The sequence below is a fragment of the Protopterus annectens genome, chromosome 10.part0 (assembly GCF_019279795.1).
Source record: "Protopterus annectens isolate FY-2018-M chromosome 10.part0, PAN1.0, whole genome shotgun sequence".
NCBI classification, from domain to species: Eukaryota; Metazoa; Chordata; order Ceratodontiformes; family Protopteridae; genus Protopterus; species Protopterus annectens.
The window spans coordinates 599,387,418-599,408,258 of NC_056744.1; the positions used below are offsets into that span (position 1 = coordinate 599,387,418).

General features: G+C 43.4%; 1 protein-coding gene across 18 annotated transcripts in view; it reads right to left on the reverse strand.

Moving 5' to 3' along the window:
- PTPRF (protein tyrosine phosphatase receptor type F) overlaps positions 1–20,841 on the reverse strand; it is a 3,404,399-nt gene that overhangs the window by 2,534,352 nt on the left and 849,206 nt on the right. For all 18 annotated transcript variants that reach the window (XM_044085436.1, XM_044085429.1, XM_044085440.1 and 15 more), the window contains one exon: positions 8,876–9,039. In XM_044085436.1, the coding sequence (XP_043941371.1) occupies positions 8,876–8,960 (85 nt within the window). In that variant the 5' untranslated portion in view covers positions 8,961–9,039. The remainder of the gene's footprint in view (positions 1–8,875; positions 9,040–20,841) is intronic.

Consider the following 20,841-nt stretch of genomic DNA (forward strand, 5'->3'; position numbering starts at 1 on the left):
TTTGGCAGAAGCAGCTGCCACACCTTTAGGGCCCTGTAAAATGGTTTCAGGGTCTGCAACAGGAGCCTTATACAAATGGTAGTGTGTGTCCGGGACCCTGTAATATCTGTCAGGCTTGGCAGGGGCCGGAGGAAGAGAATCAGGGGCAGTACAGGCATCATTATATGCATCATCCACGACTGTTAGTACTGGAGGAATGGCTAAAGGCCTATGCTGTGGTAAGTGTAAAAAGGTCCTTAGCCTTTTCCTTGAATCTGAAAAATCCTGGCCCTGCCATTGGAAGTGTTCCCTCATAGCATGTAAGGTTTCCCCAAAAGAAAATTCTTCAGGAGGAGAAGCAGAAGGAATGGAGTCTTCTGCATCAGAATCCTCATAAGGAGAATATGGGCCTTCCTGAGGGTCTGAAATGTCCGAGTCATCCGAGGAATAGTCTGTAGAGACAGGTTCCGGGGGTTCAGTCCTAGGCCTCTTATCTGGAGGGGGCTGAGAGGCCCTGTCTGGGTGAGGTTGGGATCCCCTGATCAAAGAAATGAGATCCTCAGCCAGGCTGAGTATTTGGGAACTAGAGGTAGGCCTATGTGAGGGAGTTTTAGCAGGTAAGGCCTTAGAAGATTTAGCTGCTTTAGCCCTGGCAAAAGCCTTGATAGACATAGAAGCAGGGGGTCTAGCAGCCCCACGTGCAGGGGTAGATATGTCTAAAGGAATAGTGTCTGACAAGTCCTGGGTGCCTGCTTCTGTAGCAGTAAATTCAGTAGCAGATTCAGCCATGCTCTGTGAGGCCTCGGCTATCGGAGGCAAGCTTTCGGCCGAAGGAAGAACCAAGGACTCTGTTTCGGCCTAAACAGAGACACTTGCGGTTGGCCTAACCGTGGTTTCAGGCGAAACCGCGGGCCGCGAGTGTCGGTCCTTTTCCTTGCGCTTTTTAGCTAATTGTGTAGTCGGAGTCTCCGATGGCATTTTGTAAGCAAAAGCGGGACCAAAAAACTCCGCTGCAAACTCCGACCGACGTCCAAGTGTCCATCGGTTGAAGGAAGCACAGGCTAGACAAGCTGATACATCGTGGTCTGGGCCTAAGCAAGGAAGGCAGTAAGAGTGGAAATCCTTATGAGGTATTTGTTTCCCACAAGTTAAACAATTGTTTATTTCGGTAGTAGAAATCTCTGGATCTGACCGACCGGCACTTGCGAACAGCTTCTGCTTCGGGCACCACGCAGCAAGAAAGACTGGGGAAAATGGCGTCGGCTGATGCCTTTATACCCCAGCAGCTGTGACGTCGGGTGAAGTGCGACATCAGCCGAGGCCAGACCCAGACTTTGGAATCCGGCCGACCGAAGGGCTGCCTGAGGCAGGACAACCCATATGTTAGGACTGCAGATGCATCCTTGAAGGACATTATCCCTGATCAGAAGAGGAATCAGAGGAAATGGAAACCTGGTCAGAGGAATCATAGTCAGTGTCTTGCCTAGGCCTTTTGTCAGGAGGGGGATGGGGACCCCTGATTAAAGTAATTAGGTCTTCAGCCATTTTTAGCATCTGTTTCTTTGGCATGGATGACTGTTCTGGAGAATGCTGTACTTGCTTCCTTGTCTTTAATTGTGTTTTTGACTTTGCCTTTGCTGCTGTAGTGGGCTTAATAGTAAGCTGTGAAGGTCTGAAAACACCCTCAGAAGCCGATGCCTGCTCAGCAGCTCTGGACCCATCTGAGGGTATAGTTTCTGTAGGCTCAATACTTTGAGTTCCCACAGGCCTTGGTGTCTCCACGTGGCTGTCAGTTACGGCCTGTGGCTCTGAGGTAGCAGGTGTCAGGGGCTGCAAATGCGCCTCAGAGAACCGGCGACTGGCCTAGAAGAGGCTTCATAGTCTGTTTTGGACCTTGGATGCCTGTCCTTTTCTTTGTCTTTGCGTTTTTATAAATTCCAGTCGTCAGTTGTTCCGACAGCATTATGTAATTAAACCTTTGGCCAAAATAATGTAAAGCAAAATCAAACAGACGTTTAATAGTGCATTTATTGAATCTAGCACAAAACCGACAACTAGTAACGTCGTGGTCAGGGCCTAGGCAAGGAATACAGTAAGAGTGAAAGTCCTTATGAGGTATTTGCTTCCCACAAGAAATACAATTATTAACTTTTACTGACATCGGTCTGGAGCAAGAAAAAGTTTCCCAAATGGGGTACTTAGCTGTATTTAAGACTTCGGTTCTGAAACTCAATTTTGAAAATCTCAGGAGTCGGCCGACCGGCACTTGCAAACTGCTTTTGCTTTGGGCACTGCAAAGAAAGAAAGAGAAAAGAAAATGGCGTTGCATTGCTTTTTTTCTTTGGTCTGACTGGAAAGAGGAAAGAGGCGACAGCAACCGACCGGACCGACACTTTTTCACTTTGGTACTTGGTGGTCAAATGCCAACCAAGATAACCAAGATAAATGAACACAACAGTGAAACACTATGAACATCAGAAGAATCAGCATTTTTGCCACGGCATCATTTGCCTCACCCATTCACAGTTCAACCAGTACACTGATACAGATAGAGACATGCACAGGGACTCCATTCCCTTGTCCTCCCCCCAGGTTTCTGACATTTTCCCTACTCCCTTCTTTGCAGTTCTTCAGTGTTGCTGTTGGTAAACCATAACCTTCTAGCAACTAGATTCACCAGAATGATGGTATCTATTACTCTGACATTCCTAACTCCATTGTCACTAAGCAAGCTTTGCAATTTGTCACTGTCTGCATTCACCAAGCAGCACACCAAATTCATCACTGATGGAATCATTATGCACTGTATATCCCTATGCCATAGAGGTGGTACTAAGTGAAACAATATGCATCTACACCACTGCGGTTGTTACTGCTTAGATCCATCTTTCATAAATTATACATTGAATTATACACTGAAGATCACAGCACAGCTGCCGTGTAAATATTGCGCATATGAATTTCACTGGTGGTACTTACTTTCTGCTGATAAATGTAACTGCCCTCTTCAAAGTCACCATACATTCTCTTACCTGGTTAACAGCTAAGTGAAAGTACAGTTGTGAAAAATTTTACCATAAATGTAGATGTCGCCCTATTCACCGTTGAGCATTCATAATAGTAGGGGATCCCCTGCCAAGGGCGGCCTGACATCTGGCCAGTATATCAAAGCCTTTAGGTTGCTTTAAGGTACGCCGTATGTCACACATATGCTTCTCGCTTAGAGCAGGGCATGAATGTGACGTCTGGACGTACCATCCTCAGAACTGAGAGCCACAGTAGGATTGACAGTCCAAGGAAAAGACAGGTAATCCATACATCTAGAAGACAAATGGACCAGGGGTGGAGGGAGAGTGTGAATACTGCAGAAGTGAAGAGAAGGCAGTCTACCATTATGGTAAGATTTTACACAACTGTACTATGTCCTTCCATATCACTGTTGCAGTATTCATAACAGTAGGGAGAGTGCCAAAGCTCATGAAGAAACTTGGGAGGAGGAAGGAACAGCAGAGCCCTCTAGGAAGCCATGAAGAAAGGCGCTAGCAAAACCAACTCTAGCTCTGGAGAGTCCGTCCAACATGTAGTGCATGGTAAATGTATGCACATAAGTCCAGGTTGCTGCCTCAAGAATAGAGTTAGTATGCAAACCCTTGAAAAAAAACACCAGAATAAGCCACAGTCCTGGTAGGATGAGTCTTAACAGGAAAAGGAAAGCTCTTACCATGAAAAGAACAACAAAAGGAAATAGCTTTTCAGATCCAAGACAGCTTATTTGGACACAGCTAATCCTAGAGACCTAGGATGAAAAGAAACAAACAGCTGATCAGATTTCCTAATAGCCTTAGTCTTATCTAAATAAAATCTGAGTTGTCTATGCACATCCAATGTGTTCAGCACCCTCTAACTAGAAGACTGCAGACAGGGGAAAAAGTGGGGAAATTAATAGACTGATTAAGTGACAACTTATTAACTGCCTTCGGCATGAAAAGAGAATTAGTATGCAAGGACATCCTACCCTTAGGAAATGCCAAAAAAGGACAAGCCATAAAGGCTCCCATCTGGCAGAAGTAAGGGCCAACAAAAGTACAGTCTTCCAAGAGCAATGTTGTAAGGAAGCTGAAGCAGCAGGCTCAAAAGGAGCCAGAGTAATTTTTTCCAAAACAAAATTAAGATCCCAGGGAGAAGGAACACGCTTCCTGGGAGGTCTAATATAAAGGACACTTCAAAGAAATTGTTTAGCTTCAAATCTAGAAGCCAAAGGAGGATAAAAGGCAGACAAGCAGAAATAGCTGATAAGTGGGCCTTAACAGAAGATTAGACCAACCCAGCATTGAGCAATTCACACAGACAGGACAGAACCAAAGTAACATCCACAGAAAGTGGATCCAGGTTACAAGACAGACACCAAATAGACCTATTCAATTTGGACGGATAGTAGTGGGTTTTCTAGCCTCCTGCAGGACCCTAAGCATGTCCTCAGAAAAAAGGTGTCTATGTGGAATTAAAATACTATCACCCACAGTGGCAATTGAAGAGTGGACATATGGGGATGGATGAGAGATCCCTTGTCTTGTGCAAGTAGGTCCACCTTGTGAGGTAACTTATGAGGATTGCCCTTGGCTAAATGTAGAAGAGGGAACCAATGCTGTCTCGGCCAAAAGGGAGTCACCAACAAGATTTTGTGAGTATCCTGTTGAATTCTGAACAGGAGTTTTGGAATGAGGGAAAGGGGAGGGAGTGCATAAAGAAACATCCCCTTAAAAAAAGACAGGGTGTCCCATTTCCAAACCAGAGGACCTGGGACTCCAGCACAAAAAAAGAGGAAGTTGTCTGTTCAGAGGGGAGAAAATAGATCTACCTGAGGAGCATCCCACTGGTGGATAATGTCCACAAATATATCCCTGTGAAGCATCCACTTGTGGAACTGAGTTAAGGACCTGCTCAGAGTGTCTGCCACAACATTTTTATCCGAATGAATGCAAGCTGCCTGAAGAGTCACTTGATACTGGACAGCCAAATCCAGTACCAGGAGAGACAACCAGCAAAGAAGATAAGATCTTGTTCCCCACTGTTTGTTTCCATACCACATTACCGTGGTACTGTCTGTACAAACCTTGAGTGGTCTTGGTGAGAAGAGGATGAAAAGCCTGAAGCGCCAGCAGAAGAGCTCATCTCTTGACACTGGTGTTCTCCTATTAGAGGTGACCACACCGCCTGCATTTTTAGGGAGCCACAGATTGTTCCCCATCCCAAATCTGAGGTGTCTGAACAGCTCCTGAGAGGGATGAAAGAGAAGAAAAAAGGGGGCCCTGGGCTTTGAGATAACTGTTGAATCCACTAGTGAAGTTCCTTCTTGAGACAAAGAGGAGGAACTACAAAGTCTAGAGGGTGCACATGCTGAAGCCAAACTGACTTCAGAAACCACTAAAACTTTCTCATGAGGAGGTTGGCTAGAAGAACCATGAGGATAGTGGATGCCATGAATCCCAGAGCTCTCTAACTCCCTGGCTGTGACAGAGGCCAGCAAAAGAAGATTTTGAGAGAAGGAAATGAGAGTCAAGATTTTGGCAGGAGGCAGAGATGCCAGCATAGGCACCATCTAAATCCTTCACCCCAGAAAAACGTGGTCCTGAGAAGGAATCAGATAAGACTTTTTGAAGTTTACTGTGAACCCCAGGCTTTGTAGAAGGGAAACGGCAAAATAAAGATTTTGTGACAGGATCTCTGGAGAGGATGCCTGAAACAGGAGGTCGTCCAAGTAAGGAAATTCTTGGATCTCCTGAATCCTGCAAAAAGTAGTCACAGGGGTTTGGTGAATATCCTTGAGGCAGTAGAGAGGCCAAAGGGCAAAGCACAGAACTGAAAATACCAAGAAGCAACAAAGAAATGTAAAAGCTTCCTGAATATGGGATGAATAGGGATATGGAGATGAGCACCCTTGAGATCCAGAAAAACCTTAGGAAGCAGCAAAGGGAACAAAATCTGAAGGGATAACATTTGAAAGGAAGGAACCTTCAGAAAAGTATTCAGGTGAGAAAGACCCAGAATGGGTCTCCAAGTGCCCTTTTTCCTAGGAACCAAAGACAGGAGGAGACAGAGAAAGACGAATGTGGCTGGGAAAAATCGGACAGTCAGACAGCACCTGGTTTATTAAGAAAGGAAGGCTTCTGAGCCAGAAGGGATTGTGTAGACTTAGCTGGGGGAACCCTCCAACCACCTTTCTTGCCTCTAGGAGGAGGAGGAGACTTGCCTTCTAACAAAAACTGATTTTGTAGGGTAATTTCTCAGCAACTTAGGCACTGGTGAAACAAAAATATGTTGCAGATCCTGCAACTCCTTGCCCTTCTCCACCAGGGACTTGAGCAAATCAGCTGCAGCAGCACCACCAAACATTTGTCGTCCAGAGGTGCATCCATCAACTTAGCCTAAATATCATCAGGCAGAGGGTGAAGCCACAGCCAGGAATATCTTCTCAAAACAGAGACAGATGCAGCAGCCCTACAGGAAGCATCTCTTGCATCATAGCTACATTTAATGGAATGGAGATACACCTGGGAAGAAGCCCCTAACTGAGACAAGGCAGAAGTCTTGCACTCAGAATAATCTGGCAAGCCTGAGAAAGGAGAACCAAAACATATATGGTCGAATGAGTCTGATAATTAATTCACCGAAAGGCTAGGGTGGTAGAAGTATAAACCTTTTTACGCAGCATTTCCATGGTCCTGCTGTCCTTATCAGAAGGAAGAAGCTTAGCTGAGGGCAGTAACTTAGAAGGTTTGTCGGATGCCAGAGAGACCACCGAAGAGTCTGTAAATGGACACTTGTAAAGGAATTTGCAGTCATCGGACACTTTGTAAAACCACTCTGGTTTCTTAGAAGCAGGGGGCTGACAGTCTGGGGCCTGAGAAGCAGAAGAAAAAGCATCCAGTAAAGCAGTCAAAATAGGAGGAACTGCAGAGGGCTTAGGAGACTCCATCTGAAGGAACTCTTAACATCTCCTATGCACTTCAGACACTTAGAAACAACCCCATTTAATTAATTCCATCATCCTGGCAATGGTATCCTGAAAAGAAATCTCCTCAAAAGAAGATTCAGGACTAGTAGATTCCTCTTCCTCAGAACCATACTCCAGAGGGGAAGGAATCTAGGTAGACTAGGGCAAGGATTCCTCATCCAAATCCTCATCCTCTTCAGAGGAATCCTGAACCCTAGATCTCTTGAGAGGGGAAGAAGACCAAGGAGGAGCTGGAAAAGCGACACCCTGAGGAGACTTCAAGGCCATAAGAGCACCGAGTAAGCCCTGTGTAAAATTCTGCCATTCACTTTGAGGGTCCTTAAGAGCAGAAGAAATGCATTTTATCTTTTGCTTCTTTTTTAAGGGGACATCCACTTTATGAAATGTAGAAGGCTCCAACATCGGCCTACACTCAATAAACGTAGTCGGGACTTCTTCCTTCATCAGTACCCAAGGAACCCTCCTAGGCCCTTCAGTGATAATTAGCTGTGGTTCCCCCGAACGTCCGAAATGGACATCTGCAAGGCCTCAGAGGACATGAGAGCAGCCAGATTCCATGCCAGCCTCTAAAATGGTCACAGCAGAAGAATCCAGCCTATGAACCAGGCGAACCTCTAGGCTTTCATCAGCTTTCAGAGAGACGTCAAATATAGGAGGCACAGCCAAAGAATCCGATCTGACTTTTTTGGCCTACTTTGAAGACAGTTGATCCTCAGGCTGGAAAGTACCCTCCATAGTGTCTTTCTCAAAGTTTTAGATGCTGGTTTTCTAGATGAACAGCGAGGGATGAAAGACGACTACATAAAGTCTTTGGAACAAAAGCCAGCAAATTATACAGGACGTACGATCATGAGAAGCACCTAAGCAAAACAAGCACTGCTCATGACGGTCTTTATGGGGAATCTGTTTCCTGCACTGGCATTTACCCTTTCTGGATGACATAAAACCCCACAAGAATGCAAAAGTAAATGCAAAAAGAAGATGAGCAAAAAAGCCCAACTGGGCACTTATCTGAATGGCTAAGTACACCAGCAATGACTTGGGCGATCAGATCGACAATTGGAGATGTCATTCGGACTAGCAACAAAGAACTTCTGAGGATGGCATGTCCGGACATCACCTTTATGTCCTATGATACACGAGGAGCATATGTGTGAGGTACAGTGTACCTGAAAGCAATCTAAAGACTTTGGTATACTGGCTGGACATCAGGCCACCCTTGGCAGGGATCCCCTAGTGTTATGAATACTGCAACAATGACATGGAAGGACGTCTGGTCCTTTTCTAACTCTTCAGCCACTACTGAAGCCAGAAAGGTAAGGGTAAATGCAGTACACCACAAACCACAACTATAGCATGTTATTGAGATGTGTGCGGAAACCAGAGTACCTGAATAAAATCAAAAACTCGACAAAGACTGGAAATCAGGGCTACACTCCAACTCTGGAAGCAGTAAAGAAGAAACTTAAACCACTCTGCTGTAGTTAAGGAAACAGTGTTCAAATTATGGACTACTTGTTACAGACTTTTGCCATGTCTTGCAAAATTGTTCTGAGCCTTTAATGCCCAAATGGACCTCCCAGCCAGCAAATAAAACAAGCAAGCTGCTTCCATTCTGTAATGTGTTTACACATCAACCATGGTCTGGGTCACGGTTAAAGTGGGCTTGTTTTTGACTGACCCAGTCAACATACTAACTTACATAATATATAAATACAAAAATAAGCAAGCCTACCAAAAATGAAATAATAAAATATAAACGCATTTGTCAGGAGGACAATAATACATACAGAGCTGCCCATTCAGTAGAGTTTAAATTATCCACTCTTCATTAACCAACAATTCGTTATTGTATACATATATATCAAAGCAATTACTCACTATATGCATCTGTAGATACTCCCAAGCAAAACATGAGCACCGTAACCATCACGAGACATACTGCTGATGAGGAGTCAGGCACCATATTCCAATGCGGAATTACTCTTCTAAGTCCTGATCCAGATATTCGATACCTGCAGTGTTAACGTATCAGTTTACTATACCTGCAAAACAAAAGAGCAAGGGGGTCAAAAGAGCAAGAGGGTCAAACAGATGTCTAACTTACAGTTTGACATGTTTACAAGGGCAAGAAGTTAAAATAAGAAAACTGAAGTCTTCTAACAAATCAAAAAGAATAAAAATACTATTACAAGCTTACAGCAGCATTTTTCTGCGTTTTTACACACCACCTGTTTTCACAACACACAAAAAATAGTCTGCATTTGCCCACCAAGACACACAGCAGCACTCAATTTCAGCTGATTAACCACTGTGCAGATCTGATTACACAGGCCATTAACACGGTTTTCCTTATAGCTCTAGTACCTTTGTCCAGGAAGAGAACATATCCCAAGCTTTACCTCATGCTTATCATAATTCTCATTTGTTTACTCCCAACACTACCGATATTATGTATCCTGCAAGCTTTCCTCAACTCTTCAGTGGCAACACACAGCAATACGGAAGCAGGGAGCAGATTACTTCTGTAGCTATTCTCATTACCCCAACAAAATAAAGGCTTTCAAATGTTTCCCTGAAAAGCATTCCAACTCAACAGTAACTGTCAAGCAAGTGAATATCCGCTATTCTGTCTGATTCCTGAATGAGGTCTGCCAGCCTCAGGACAGAAGCCCCTTGATGAATGGATAGTGTGTGTGTGTGTGTGTGTGGGGGGGGGGGGACAGTGTAGTGTCAATTCCAGCTGCATCCCAAAGGGAAATAAATGCAACTGACTGATAGAGGGCTGCTCCATCATTAACCAGTGTTAAACAGAGGTCACTCGACAACGCTTCCAGCTCTCAAACCACTATAAAACCCTGCCTCTGAAGATTTGTGAAGTGTTCAAGTGTCAGACCACTACAATAAAACACACAAATTAGCGATGCTGTTTTTTTCCCCCCAGAATTGATCTTTGTGGTACAGAACAAGAAACTGTAACAAGTCTCTGAGAAAAATGGATGCTACAAAATTAATCGAAACAGACTAGTTTAAAACGTATCTTTCATACTTTATATCAATTTAAGATTTCAAATTCTGCACTAGTCAGTGCTTTTCAGAATTGAGGACTCTAACAAATGACAATGATTTTACGGGAACATACATTATGACAAAATATGATTTTACAGGAACATACATCATAACAGACGTTGTCCTGTTTGATTCTCAGCTAGAGAATCTCCTGTGTGGAGACATGCGTGAATGGGCGTACCTTCGTTGAAGGTTGTGCATCAGGGCCGGCAACTCGGCACATAAAAATCTACTGCCAATCATTAGCGGACCGGAGTTCCGCTGTGGCGACCCCTAACCGGGAAAAGCCGAAAGACACAACATACATCATAACAGCAGCTAAATCAACATTTATAGGTTCATAGGTAGGTACTAGGCTATTGGCCCTAGGGCCTATACAAGCCTAGCTAAAAAGGTACCCTGGCTTTCGCCACCCAAGAAAATTATTCTGCTGTGCCCCTGTCAAGCAGAACTACAGAAGTGATCCTGGGGTGAATTTCCTATTGGGTTGGGTTCAGGTGAGTGTGTGATTGTTTGTATGTTAGGGTTAAGGGCGGGTTAGGTGAGTGTGCGATAGTGACGGACCTTAGGGTTAGGGTTTGGGTTAAGGTAAGTGGGTAGATAGCAGTGTATGTTTAGTTTAGTGTAGCGTTAGATGTAGGAATTTAAGTGTATGTGTGTGGTTGCTGTTTGTTTGATGTGCTTGTGTGTGTGTTAGTGTGTTTCGGAACAGCGAATTTTTTCCATGGGAAAAAATTTGCTGTTCTGAATATTCGATATTTTCATGTTTAGATGTTTTGGGGCCAATGAAATAGCGTTTGCTGTTTTCATCTTTCGATAACGTGATATAAACGCATTTTCATTTGATGCGTTTTCACATTTTTATGTACTCTGTATGATTTAATGATTTGAGATTTTGATTTTTTTTAGTTTCATTGTTTTATAACTTTCAGAATTTTGTTTTCTTTCTGTGATCTTCAGTCTCTTAAGCTTTAGTTTTTAAATTAATGACATGTAATCTTATTATTTCAGTATCCAACCAGACCAAAAAAAACAAACTATGTAAAAACAAAGAGATATGGCCCAGCAAGCTGTAATCAAGTCAAACATCTAGAATAATGAAACGAATTAAAACTGTAGAACATATTTTTTAGGTATCCATACTTCTAATTTTTAACACACATTTTAACATGTTTTAACATTCTACAACATGTTTAAATATTTATACATATATTTTTATTATCTTTAATGATGTATTTCACGTATTTTGATTAGTTAATTAACTATAATTTATTTTAAGTAAGAGTAAATCTAATTGACTGATACTTGATTTGTACTTAAAGGTTTTTAGGCTTGGTTTTGATTGTCTGAAGAAGTCAGAGCATTAGCTCTGACGAAGGCGCTTACAATTAAAGCTTGTTTGACTTGATTACAGCTTGCTGGGCCATATCTCTTATTTCAGTATCCAAACAGAAAGCTAACTTTTTTAATTTACTTAACTTTTACTTATCGTGTAAATGAACTGGTCAAAGGACCCTTTTCAGTCATGACCTGGGCCAAAAATCAGACGGACACTATAGTGACATACATAATCATACCAAACACTAACAAACCTTAAATTAGTTTACAATTTAAAAATATTTACTCAGGATATTAAAAAAACAAAAACAAAACAAAAAAAAAAAAAACACACGTACATTTCCATGATTCTTGTGACAACTTACACAGCATAAGGCAAGAAACATTAACACAGTCTGCATACTGTAATGTAATGCGTTACAACTTGACTTTAAGCAGATAGAAGAATGTACTAAACATTTTATGGTTCAATTCTTACTCCTGGAACAAGCAAGAATAACATTAAGAATGATAAAGTATTCACCTGCTGAAACGCACAGATTAGACATTGTTTTCCCTTTTAACACAATAATTTGTGCAAAAACAGAAAAAAATGCTCAATACAGCAGCAGTTTAATTCAACCAAGCAGAAAAAGTCATCTCAGTTCCTCAGGCTGTCTGGGGGAAGAGAAGTACACATCAAACACCTACAACTCCAACAGGGACAGGAGTGTTGGGCATACTGCTAAGTAGAGCAGCCTTTACTAAGCAAAAAAGAAAAGAAACAGAAGGAATGCCATTGGCACAACCACTTTACATCACGGCTCACTAGTATCTGTGCTTAACTCACTCACTTACATGGAGGCCTTTGAATGATTTTGCAAGGACAGTGACATTTGAGAGATACTGTAATGTGTAATCTCCTGGGATTCCAGTCAGTAAAATTTTACAAGGAAAGAAATTACCACTAGATGTTTTTTCACTCTGCTCATGCATTAATGCGCTGAAACACAAAACTGGACCCAGTGGGTTCTGACAACACACAAACACTTTCTAGGACTTAAAGAGAAAATAAATTGTGTTAGATTTCTCTGTTTGCTGCCAAAGAGGTTTCCTTCCACTCTAGTAAATGAAGAGAGTGGTGGGATTCTGATCACAGGTTTTGAATGGGTCAGGTGTTGCACTTTTCCTTCCAATTTAATCAGAAAAAACAAGTATAGGTGAATCAGCCAGCTAGTTAACAGGCTCCAGGTATACAGTACTACTGGCTAAATCTCTGGTTTAGCCTGACCCTTAAAACTGACATTATTTCTGCTATACTAGTTCAGATTACACATGTATTAGAAACACTTGCGTATCTCAAAATTCACCCATTTCCAAAGCCTTACTCCGCATAAGGTAAGAAAACACAACTCCCATTCATAATAATTTCACACTTCTCTCACTGCTGCCTTCAGAAAAAATATTTCCTACTGCAGCTGGGAGGGGGGAATGAATCGCCACCTACAAAAGGCAATATGCATACAGATAATGCAAGAACAGGGGATACAGACATGGCTTAAAACTGCATGTCCATTCTCTGCAGTACATCCCTTTAAATTAAGTAACCCTTTTTTTGAAAACTCTGTGAATGTTTTGTAAAAGTTTGCCAAATAAGGTGCGAGATAATGTCTTCAAAAAGGACAGTTGTGTACACTTACCATAAAAGTAGATGTTAGAGTGTATTCACTGTTGCAGTCATTACATTTGGGTTATCTGCTTGCAGCAGCCCTCAGTCGGCCTGTTAACAAAGGGTCCTGCGTCAGTTGCTGCCCTTCTTCCATGACATCAGGTCATCAGGGGTATAAAACATGCAGCCGACACCATTACGTCAGTTTTTCTTGCCGCAGATGTCAGGTGCCCCCCTAATAGGAAGCAATTAAATCTATAATACAAGGCTATACCTCCAACAAAAAAGCAAATACACCAAAAAGCCTTTTGAGTATAGTAAGTAAGAGCAGAGGTATAACCAAAAGAAGAAAGGGGGCTGGAGGGAGGGTAACCAGGACTGCAACAGTGAATACACTCTAACATCTACATTTATGGTAAGTGTACACAACTGTACCATGTTCTTTGTGTTTCACTGTTGCAGTCATTACATTTGGGTAGATTCCCAAAGCTAAGGTTGGGAGGAGGAATTTAAATAGAATTAGGACCAGCTATAAGGCCCTGCAAGACTGCAGTGACAAAACCAGCTCTGGATTTAGAGATAATTGGAAAATGATAATGTCTGGTGAAAGTATGTACAGAACTCCAGGTAGCAGCTTCTAGTAGGATGCCTCTAGTAGGGACGCCCTCGAGAAAGGCTGTACAGGTAGATGCAGCCCTGGTTGAAGGGGTCTAATGCCCTGTGGGATAGGTTTTCCATGGTGCTCATAGCAGAAATAAATACAGTGACATCCATTTTGAATAGTTTGCTTTGAAATAGTTTTACCCTCTGAACAACTGGTGGCATTTGCTGCAGGGACAGATTTCCTTTGAGGTTTAGTCCTGTCCAAGTAGAGTCTCAGTTCTCTGTGTACATCTAAAGAGTGCAGTACCGTTCCCCTTTGTTCTGTAGGTTAGGAAAGAAGGTAGGAAAATGAATGGACTGACTTAGAGCCACACTGGATACCACCTTGGGCATGAAAGAGGGATTGGTTCTGACTGAGGAACACCCTGTCAGCATGAAAGATGATGAAAGGCTCCACTGCCATAAGGGCATGTAACTCGGACACCCTTCTTGCAGAAGTGATTGCTAAAAGGAAAGCTGTTTTCTAGGAAAGGAATTTTAAATCTGCACTAGCCATTCTCCAAGACAAAGTTAATGTCCCAGGCTGGAGTTGGAGCTCACCTCAGTGGTTTTAAATTTTTGGCCCCTCTGAGGAACTGCTTGAGCAGTGGGTGAGAGAAGAGGGGAGGATCTGTGCTATAATGAGCTGAAATGGCTGAGGCATGCATTTTGATGGAGGAAAAGGACAAGCCCTTATGAAGCATCTCAGTCAAATATTGTAGAATCTGAGGTAAATTGGGCACTGCTGCGCTCATCCCTTGGATTGATTCCAGGTACAAAATCTTTTCCATTTTGCAGTATAAGATTTTCTAGTACTAGGCCTCCTAGCCTCTAAAATGATATCCATCACTGATTTACTGAGGGGTGGTAAAGGAAAGATTAGCTAGGTTCACGGTTTGCAACTGAGGGTGCAGAATCTGGTTCTCCTGCTGAGACAACAGGGAAGAAGTCTGAGGCAGGTGCCATGGGGCCAAGCGTGATACACTGCGCAGGAGGGGGTAGCAGTGTTAGCGTGACCAGTCTGGTGCAATTAAAATCGTCCTTGGCTTCTCCTGTTTGATCTTTAGTAGTACCTTGGAGAGCAGAGGGAGAGGAGGAAAGGCATAAACTCATAGGTTTTTCCAGTTGAAGGAAAGAGCATCCACTTTCCAAACTAGTTTGTGGGGAATCCTTGAGCAAAATTTGTCCAATTGATGGCTCTGGGGGAGGCAAACAGGTCTATATCTGGGGCTTCCCCATTTGCTCGTCAACATGTTGAACACCCTTGGTTCCAGTTTCCACTCGTGAGGGTCCATGAGGATCTGCCAGTATATTTAGTTTTCCTGGCAGGAATTGAGCTTGTAGATCCACTTGGCAGCTCAAGGCTGTGTTCCACAATACCATGGCTAGTCTGCAGAGGGGGTAAGAGTGCGTACCCCCCCCTGCTTGTTTATGTACCACATGACTGTGGTGTTGTCCGTCTTTACCATTAGTTGTCCTGGAAGAATGTGGTCCTTGAAGGCTGTCAGAGCATTCTGTACAGCTAACATTTCCTTTTGATTTATGTGTAGGTGCATTTGACTTGGGTTCCATTTGCCCTGAATGCCTTCCCTGCCAGGTGTGCCCCCTATGAATAGTCTGATGCGTCTGTTAAGGTTTGGGCGGCAGGGCGTAGTGTGAATGGTAGTCCCTTGTTTTGGTGGCAAGCCTCTGCCCACCAAAGGAACTCTAGGCGTAGACAAGGTATGATAGGAATCATAGCTTCTAAATCCTGTGAATGTTGACACCATAGGCTTTTGAGATACCACTGCAGTTTCCTCATATGCAGCCTTGCATATGGAATTAAAAGAATGCAGGAGGCCATGAACCCCAAAGCCTGCAGTATTTGCCTTGCAGATAACTGGGTTTTTGTGGCCACTTGTTTGAGGTAGGTTGTCAAATGAGTCCGTTTCTCTGGCGTGAGGAAAGCCATCTGGGAAGTTGTATTCAAGCTTGCTACCAGGAATATAATTTGTTGACAGGGTACCATGTGCGATTTCTTTTCATTTATGGTGTACCCCAGACAAGTCAGTATCCTTTGAACAAAGGCCAGATGATTCAAAAGTATGTCCTGGCTTTCTGCCTGAATTAGACAATCGTCCAGGTATGGACATATTTGAATACTTCTTTGCATGCAGAATGCAATGACTGGAGCTAGACACTTTGTAAATACCCTGGGCACAGTAGATAAGTCAAAGGGCAGTGCAGAGAACTGATAGTGCATGTCGCCTGCTTTGAAGCATAGGTATCGTCTGCAACACTCCCTGATAGGGATGTGCAGGTATGCTTCTCTTAAGTCTAGTGTTGCCAGCCATGCATCTCTGCCTAGTATAGGAAGGAGGTGGTGAAGAGTCAGCATCTTGAATTTTGGAATCACCAGAAAAGTATTTAGAGTAGAAAGGTCCAGGATAGGACGCCATGTATTGCTTTTTCTGGGTGCCAGAAAAAGTCTCGAATAGAAACCTTGTCCCTTTTCCTCTTCTGGTACCAACTGAATAGCCCCCATGCTTAAGAGAGAGTACCTGACTTTGGGCCTCTGCCCACTGCTTTGGGGGTAGATCTGGCCACCCGCTTGGTGTTGGTAAGGTGTGGAAGTGAAATCTGTATCCTTGGGACACTATATTTAAAACCCATTTGTTCTGGGTAATGAGTCCCCAGTTTTTGGCCTGCAGACCAATCTTTCAACCTAAAGGAGCATTCAGATGGGAAGTGCTTGAAAGTTTTAAAAGCAAGTCATTGAGACAGTTTTCCATAGGGGGGGGGGTCTTACTACTCCCTGATTTGGGTGCAGAAACCCCCCACTGCTTAGTCTTGTGTGTCCCCTGGGACTGAAACCTGGAATTTCTGCTGTGTCTGGGTTTGGCTTGAGAAGACCTGGAAGGGGCTGGAAAGGACCAATTCTTAGAGGGCCAGTACCTACTAAATCTAGGAGGCTGAACTTATAAGAAATCTTTAACAGTTTGCATAGATTTAGCTTTATCTTTCATCTTTTTAAGAACTTCCTCAGCCTTGTTGCCAAACAGGTGGGCCTGATTTAAGGGAGCATCCAACAATTTAGCTTTAACATAATCAGGCAAAGATTGCTCCTTAAGCCAAGCATGCCTTCTGAGCACAGACTCAGTAACAGCAGCCCTGCAAGAGGCCTCTAATGAATCAAATCCAGATTGCAAAGTATGTTTTCCAACCTGTTCAGCAAAATGCATTAAATCCTGTAATTCTTTATTTTCCGCACAGTCAGGAATCAACATCATTTTCTGTTTAAGCAATCCAATAACATGTTGCTGATACTTTAACATATGAAACTGGCAGTTTAAAGTCCTAATGGCCAAGGTTGCAGAAGTGTAAACCTTCTTACCCCATCTATCCAGCGCCCTGGAGTCTCTATCAGAAGGGGTATGATTTTTAGCAGAAGAAGCCTTAATGCCCTTGGGTCCCTGTGAAATAGTCTCTGGATCTGCAATAGGATTTTTAAAAAGGAACTTGTGTGAATCAGGAACCCTGTAATAGCGGTCAGGTTTCTGGGAGCAGGAGGCAAGAATCAAGTGCCAAACTAGATTCAGAAAAAGCATCAACAATGTCTAGTAGAGGAGGAATAGCTAAAGGCCTATGCTGAGGCAGGAGTAAGAAACCCCTAAGCCTTTTTTTTTTTTTTTTGAATCAGAAAAATACTGGCTTTCCCAGTGGAAATGCTCCCTTACAGTATGTAAGGTTTCACCAAAAGAAAAACCCTCTGGGGGGGCAGAGGGAATAGAGTCCTCTGCATCAGAATCCTCATAAGTAGATACGGGCAAATCTAGATCATCAGAAGAATCAGAAAAATCAGAATCCTGGTCAGAATATTCATAAATAACTTCAGTCCTAGGTCTCTTAGAAGGGGGAGGTTGGCTTCCCCTGATTAGAGTTATAAGATCTTCAGCCATTCTTATCATTTGTTTTTTAGGCATAGAGGCCTCAGCATGCAGCCTGGGTGTCGGTTTTTTAGTCATGGTTCGAGATTTAGGCCTAAAGGAAGGAGGCATCGGTTCAAAATGCAAGTCCGTAGGCCTGAATACACCCTCAGAACCAGTGCCTGCAAAGCGGCTCCGGACCCATCCAAGGTAGAGACATCCGCGGGTTCCATAGTTGAAGCATCTCAAGGCATACCGGACTCTGAATGGGTCCCTGCAGATCAGAAGTAGCGGGTATCAGGGGCTGCGAAAGTGCCTCACTGAGTACTGGCGACTGGCTTAGGAGAAGTGTCGTCGGCAGTTTTGGACCTCGTCGGCCTGTCTCGGTCTTTATCTTTGTGTTTTTTCGAAATCCAGGTAGTCAGACGGCTAACCAACGACATTTCTGGATAATTAAACAGAGAACCGAAATACTTAGAAGCAAAAATATACCGGCAACTGATAGTTTGCTGATTAAATAAAGCACAAAACCGACAGCAAAGTACGTCATGGTCAGGGCCTAGGCAAGGAATACAGTACGAATTAAAATCTTTATGAGCTATTTGTTTTCCACAAGTAATGCAATTATTAACTTTTACTGTCATCGGTAAGGAGCAAGAAAAAGTTTCCCCAACGGGGTACTTGGCTTTAGTTGAAGACTTCGGTTCTGAAACTCGAAAATGAAAATTTCAGGAGTCGGCCCACTGGCACTTGCGAACTGCTTCTGCTTCGGGCACCGCACAGCAAGAAAGACTGATGTAATGGCATCGGCTGCATGTTTTATACCTCTGACGACCTGACATCATGGAAGAAGGGACAGAAACCGACGCAGGACCCACGACTTTGCTAATCAGGCCAACTGAGGGCTACTGCAAGCAGATAACCCAAATGTAAAGACTGCAACAGTGAAACATTAAGAACATCTGTTCCAAATGCAACAACCACTGGACACAGGGGTGCCAGCATCAGAACACAGTTGATGTCTCTCCTTTCATAAACACTAGCTACCAAGATATTTTACAAAACCTGTACCTCAACCAGCTTCCTATTGTTAGCCTGCTGATTAACCCAGTCTACTCAAGTAGTAAGTGGCTTCATACTGTGTCAAGGGTTACCTGACGCTATACTAAAGTCCAAATGGCTAACACAGACTAAAAATGGATAGTGAGGAAAGTCTGATGCACACATACATATATGCTTTTTCTCATCAAAACCTTTAACCCCGGTGTGATCACAGTGCTTGCAGCCCCTCACTGTTAACTGCTACCCTCTCTTGGGGTCTAGGTTTAATGATCAAACAAAACATTCATCGAATAGCCGATCATCGTACATAGACCATCAAAAGTTCCTTACATCGAAAGGCCAAATGATGCTAAGTAAGTTCATCAAATGATCATAGTTGGCCAATGTAAAGAAAACGGAACGTAGTACGTTCTTATCGGTAACTCGGGATAAGGAAACCTATCCTTTCCCCACTGTAGTGTGATCTGTGCCCCTCACACCCCCCCCCCCCCGATAATTATAATTCTTCTGCAGTTGGCCCTTGGCTAACTGCAGAAGAACAGGGAACCAATGCTGTCTTGACCAAAAGGGAGTCAACCAACAAGATTTTCAGTTTGTCCTGCTGAATCTTCAGCACGACTTTCTGTATGACAGGGAAGGGTGGGAATGCATAAAGAAACATCCATGAGAAAGAAAGGGTGTCCACCTTCCAAGCCAAAAGACAGGAAGTTGCTTGTTCTGAGGGGAGGCAGATCCAGATGTGGAGTACCCCACCGATGAATCAGGCCCAAGAACACATTTCTGTGAAGGCTCCATTTGTGGGATTATGTCATGGCCCTGCTTAATGCATCTGCCACAACATTTTGAGGAGATGGAAGATAAACAGCATGAAGAGTTACCTTGTAGGAATGGCTAGTTCCCATGCCTTCACTCCAGCCTGCACAGGAGGTAAGAATTGGTAACCCCCCCCCGTTTATGTACCACAGGACAGTGGTACTGTCTAAGGATTTTCAGAGGACCTGGATGAAGAGATGAAAAATTTGTAAAGCAAAGAGCAGAGACCTCATTTCCCTGATGCTGACGTGCTCTCTCTTCTGAGACAAAGATCAAAGACCCTGAGCTTTCCTGGAAGCAAAGGTCACCCCTGTCCATGTCTGAAGCATCTGTGAAGAGTTGTTGAGAAGGCTGGGGCAGACGAAGAGGAAGACTTGGATTCAAGGAAAACTGTCAAATCCACCAAAGGAACTCTGATTTCAGACACGGAAGAAGTGGAATAATGGCATCTAGTGGAGGAGCATGCAGATTCCAAGTAGTCTTCAGAAACCACTGAAATTTCCTCATGTGGAGTCTTGCAAAGGGCAGCATGAAAAATGCAGAAGCCATGAATCCTAGGAGTCTCAGAAACTCTGTTTGAGATGCCTTGAAGAGTCAGGAGGGTCTCTAAGAAGTGAATGAGAAATAGAACCATGTCTGTTATTAGAAAGACCAACATCAGGTCTGTCATGAACCTAAACCCCAAGAAAATATGATCTTGAGATGGACTCAGACTGGATTTTTTTTAAACTGATGGTGATGCCTAGGTTTTGAAGGAGATGAATGGCATTCTCTAGACTTACAGACAGGAGGCTGGGGTTGTTTGCTAGGAAAAGGTCATTCAGGTAAGTATAAGTATAAACATGAATACCCTGGACCCTCAGGAAGGCAATAGCAGGAGCCAGGCAATTTGTAAACACCCTTGGGGCAGTTGAAAGACCAAAAGGCAAGGCAAACAATTTAAAGTGCAAAGACCCCACAGAGAAACAAACATTTTTTGTATAATGGATGGATGGGGATGTGCAAATAGGCAACTTTGAGGTCCAGAAAAAAACATAAAGGCCTGAAGTGACTTAAGGAAAAAAGTGCCTACAGGAACAGCATTCGGAAAGAAGGAACCTGCAGGAAAGTGATTAAGTGGGAAAGATCTAGAATTGGTCTCAAAGGACCATCTTTCCTTGGGACCAGAAACATTCTTGAGAAAGCAAAGCTAAGGAGTACCTAAATATATGTGTCTGGTAATTAACACCTCTGATAGCTAGTAGAAGTATATACCTTTCTACCCAGTCTCTCAAGAATCTTGCTTTCTCTATCAGATGGAAGAAGCTTGGCAGAAGGGGATAACCAGGAAGACTTATCTGAAGCTGTGGCGATCACTCCTGGATCTGCAG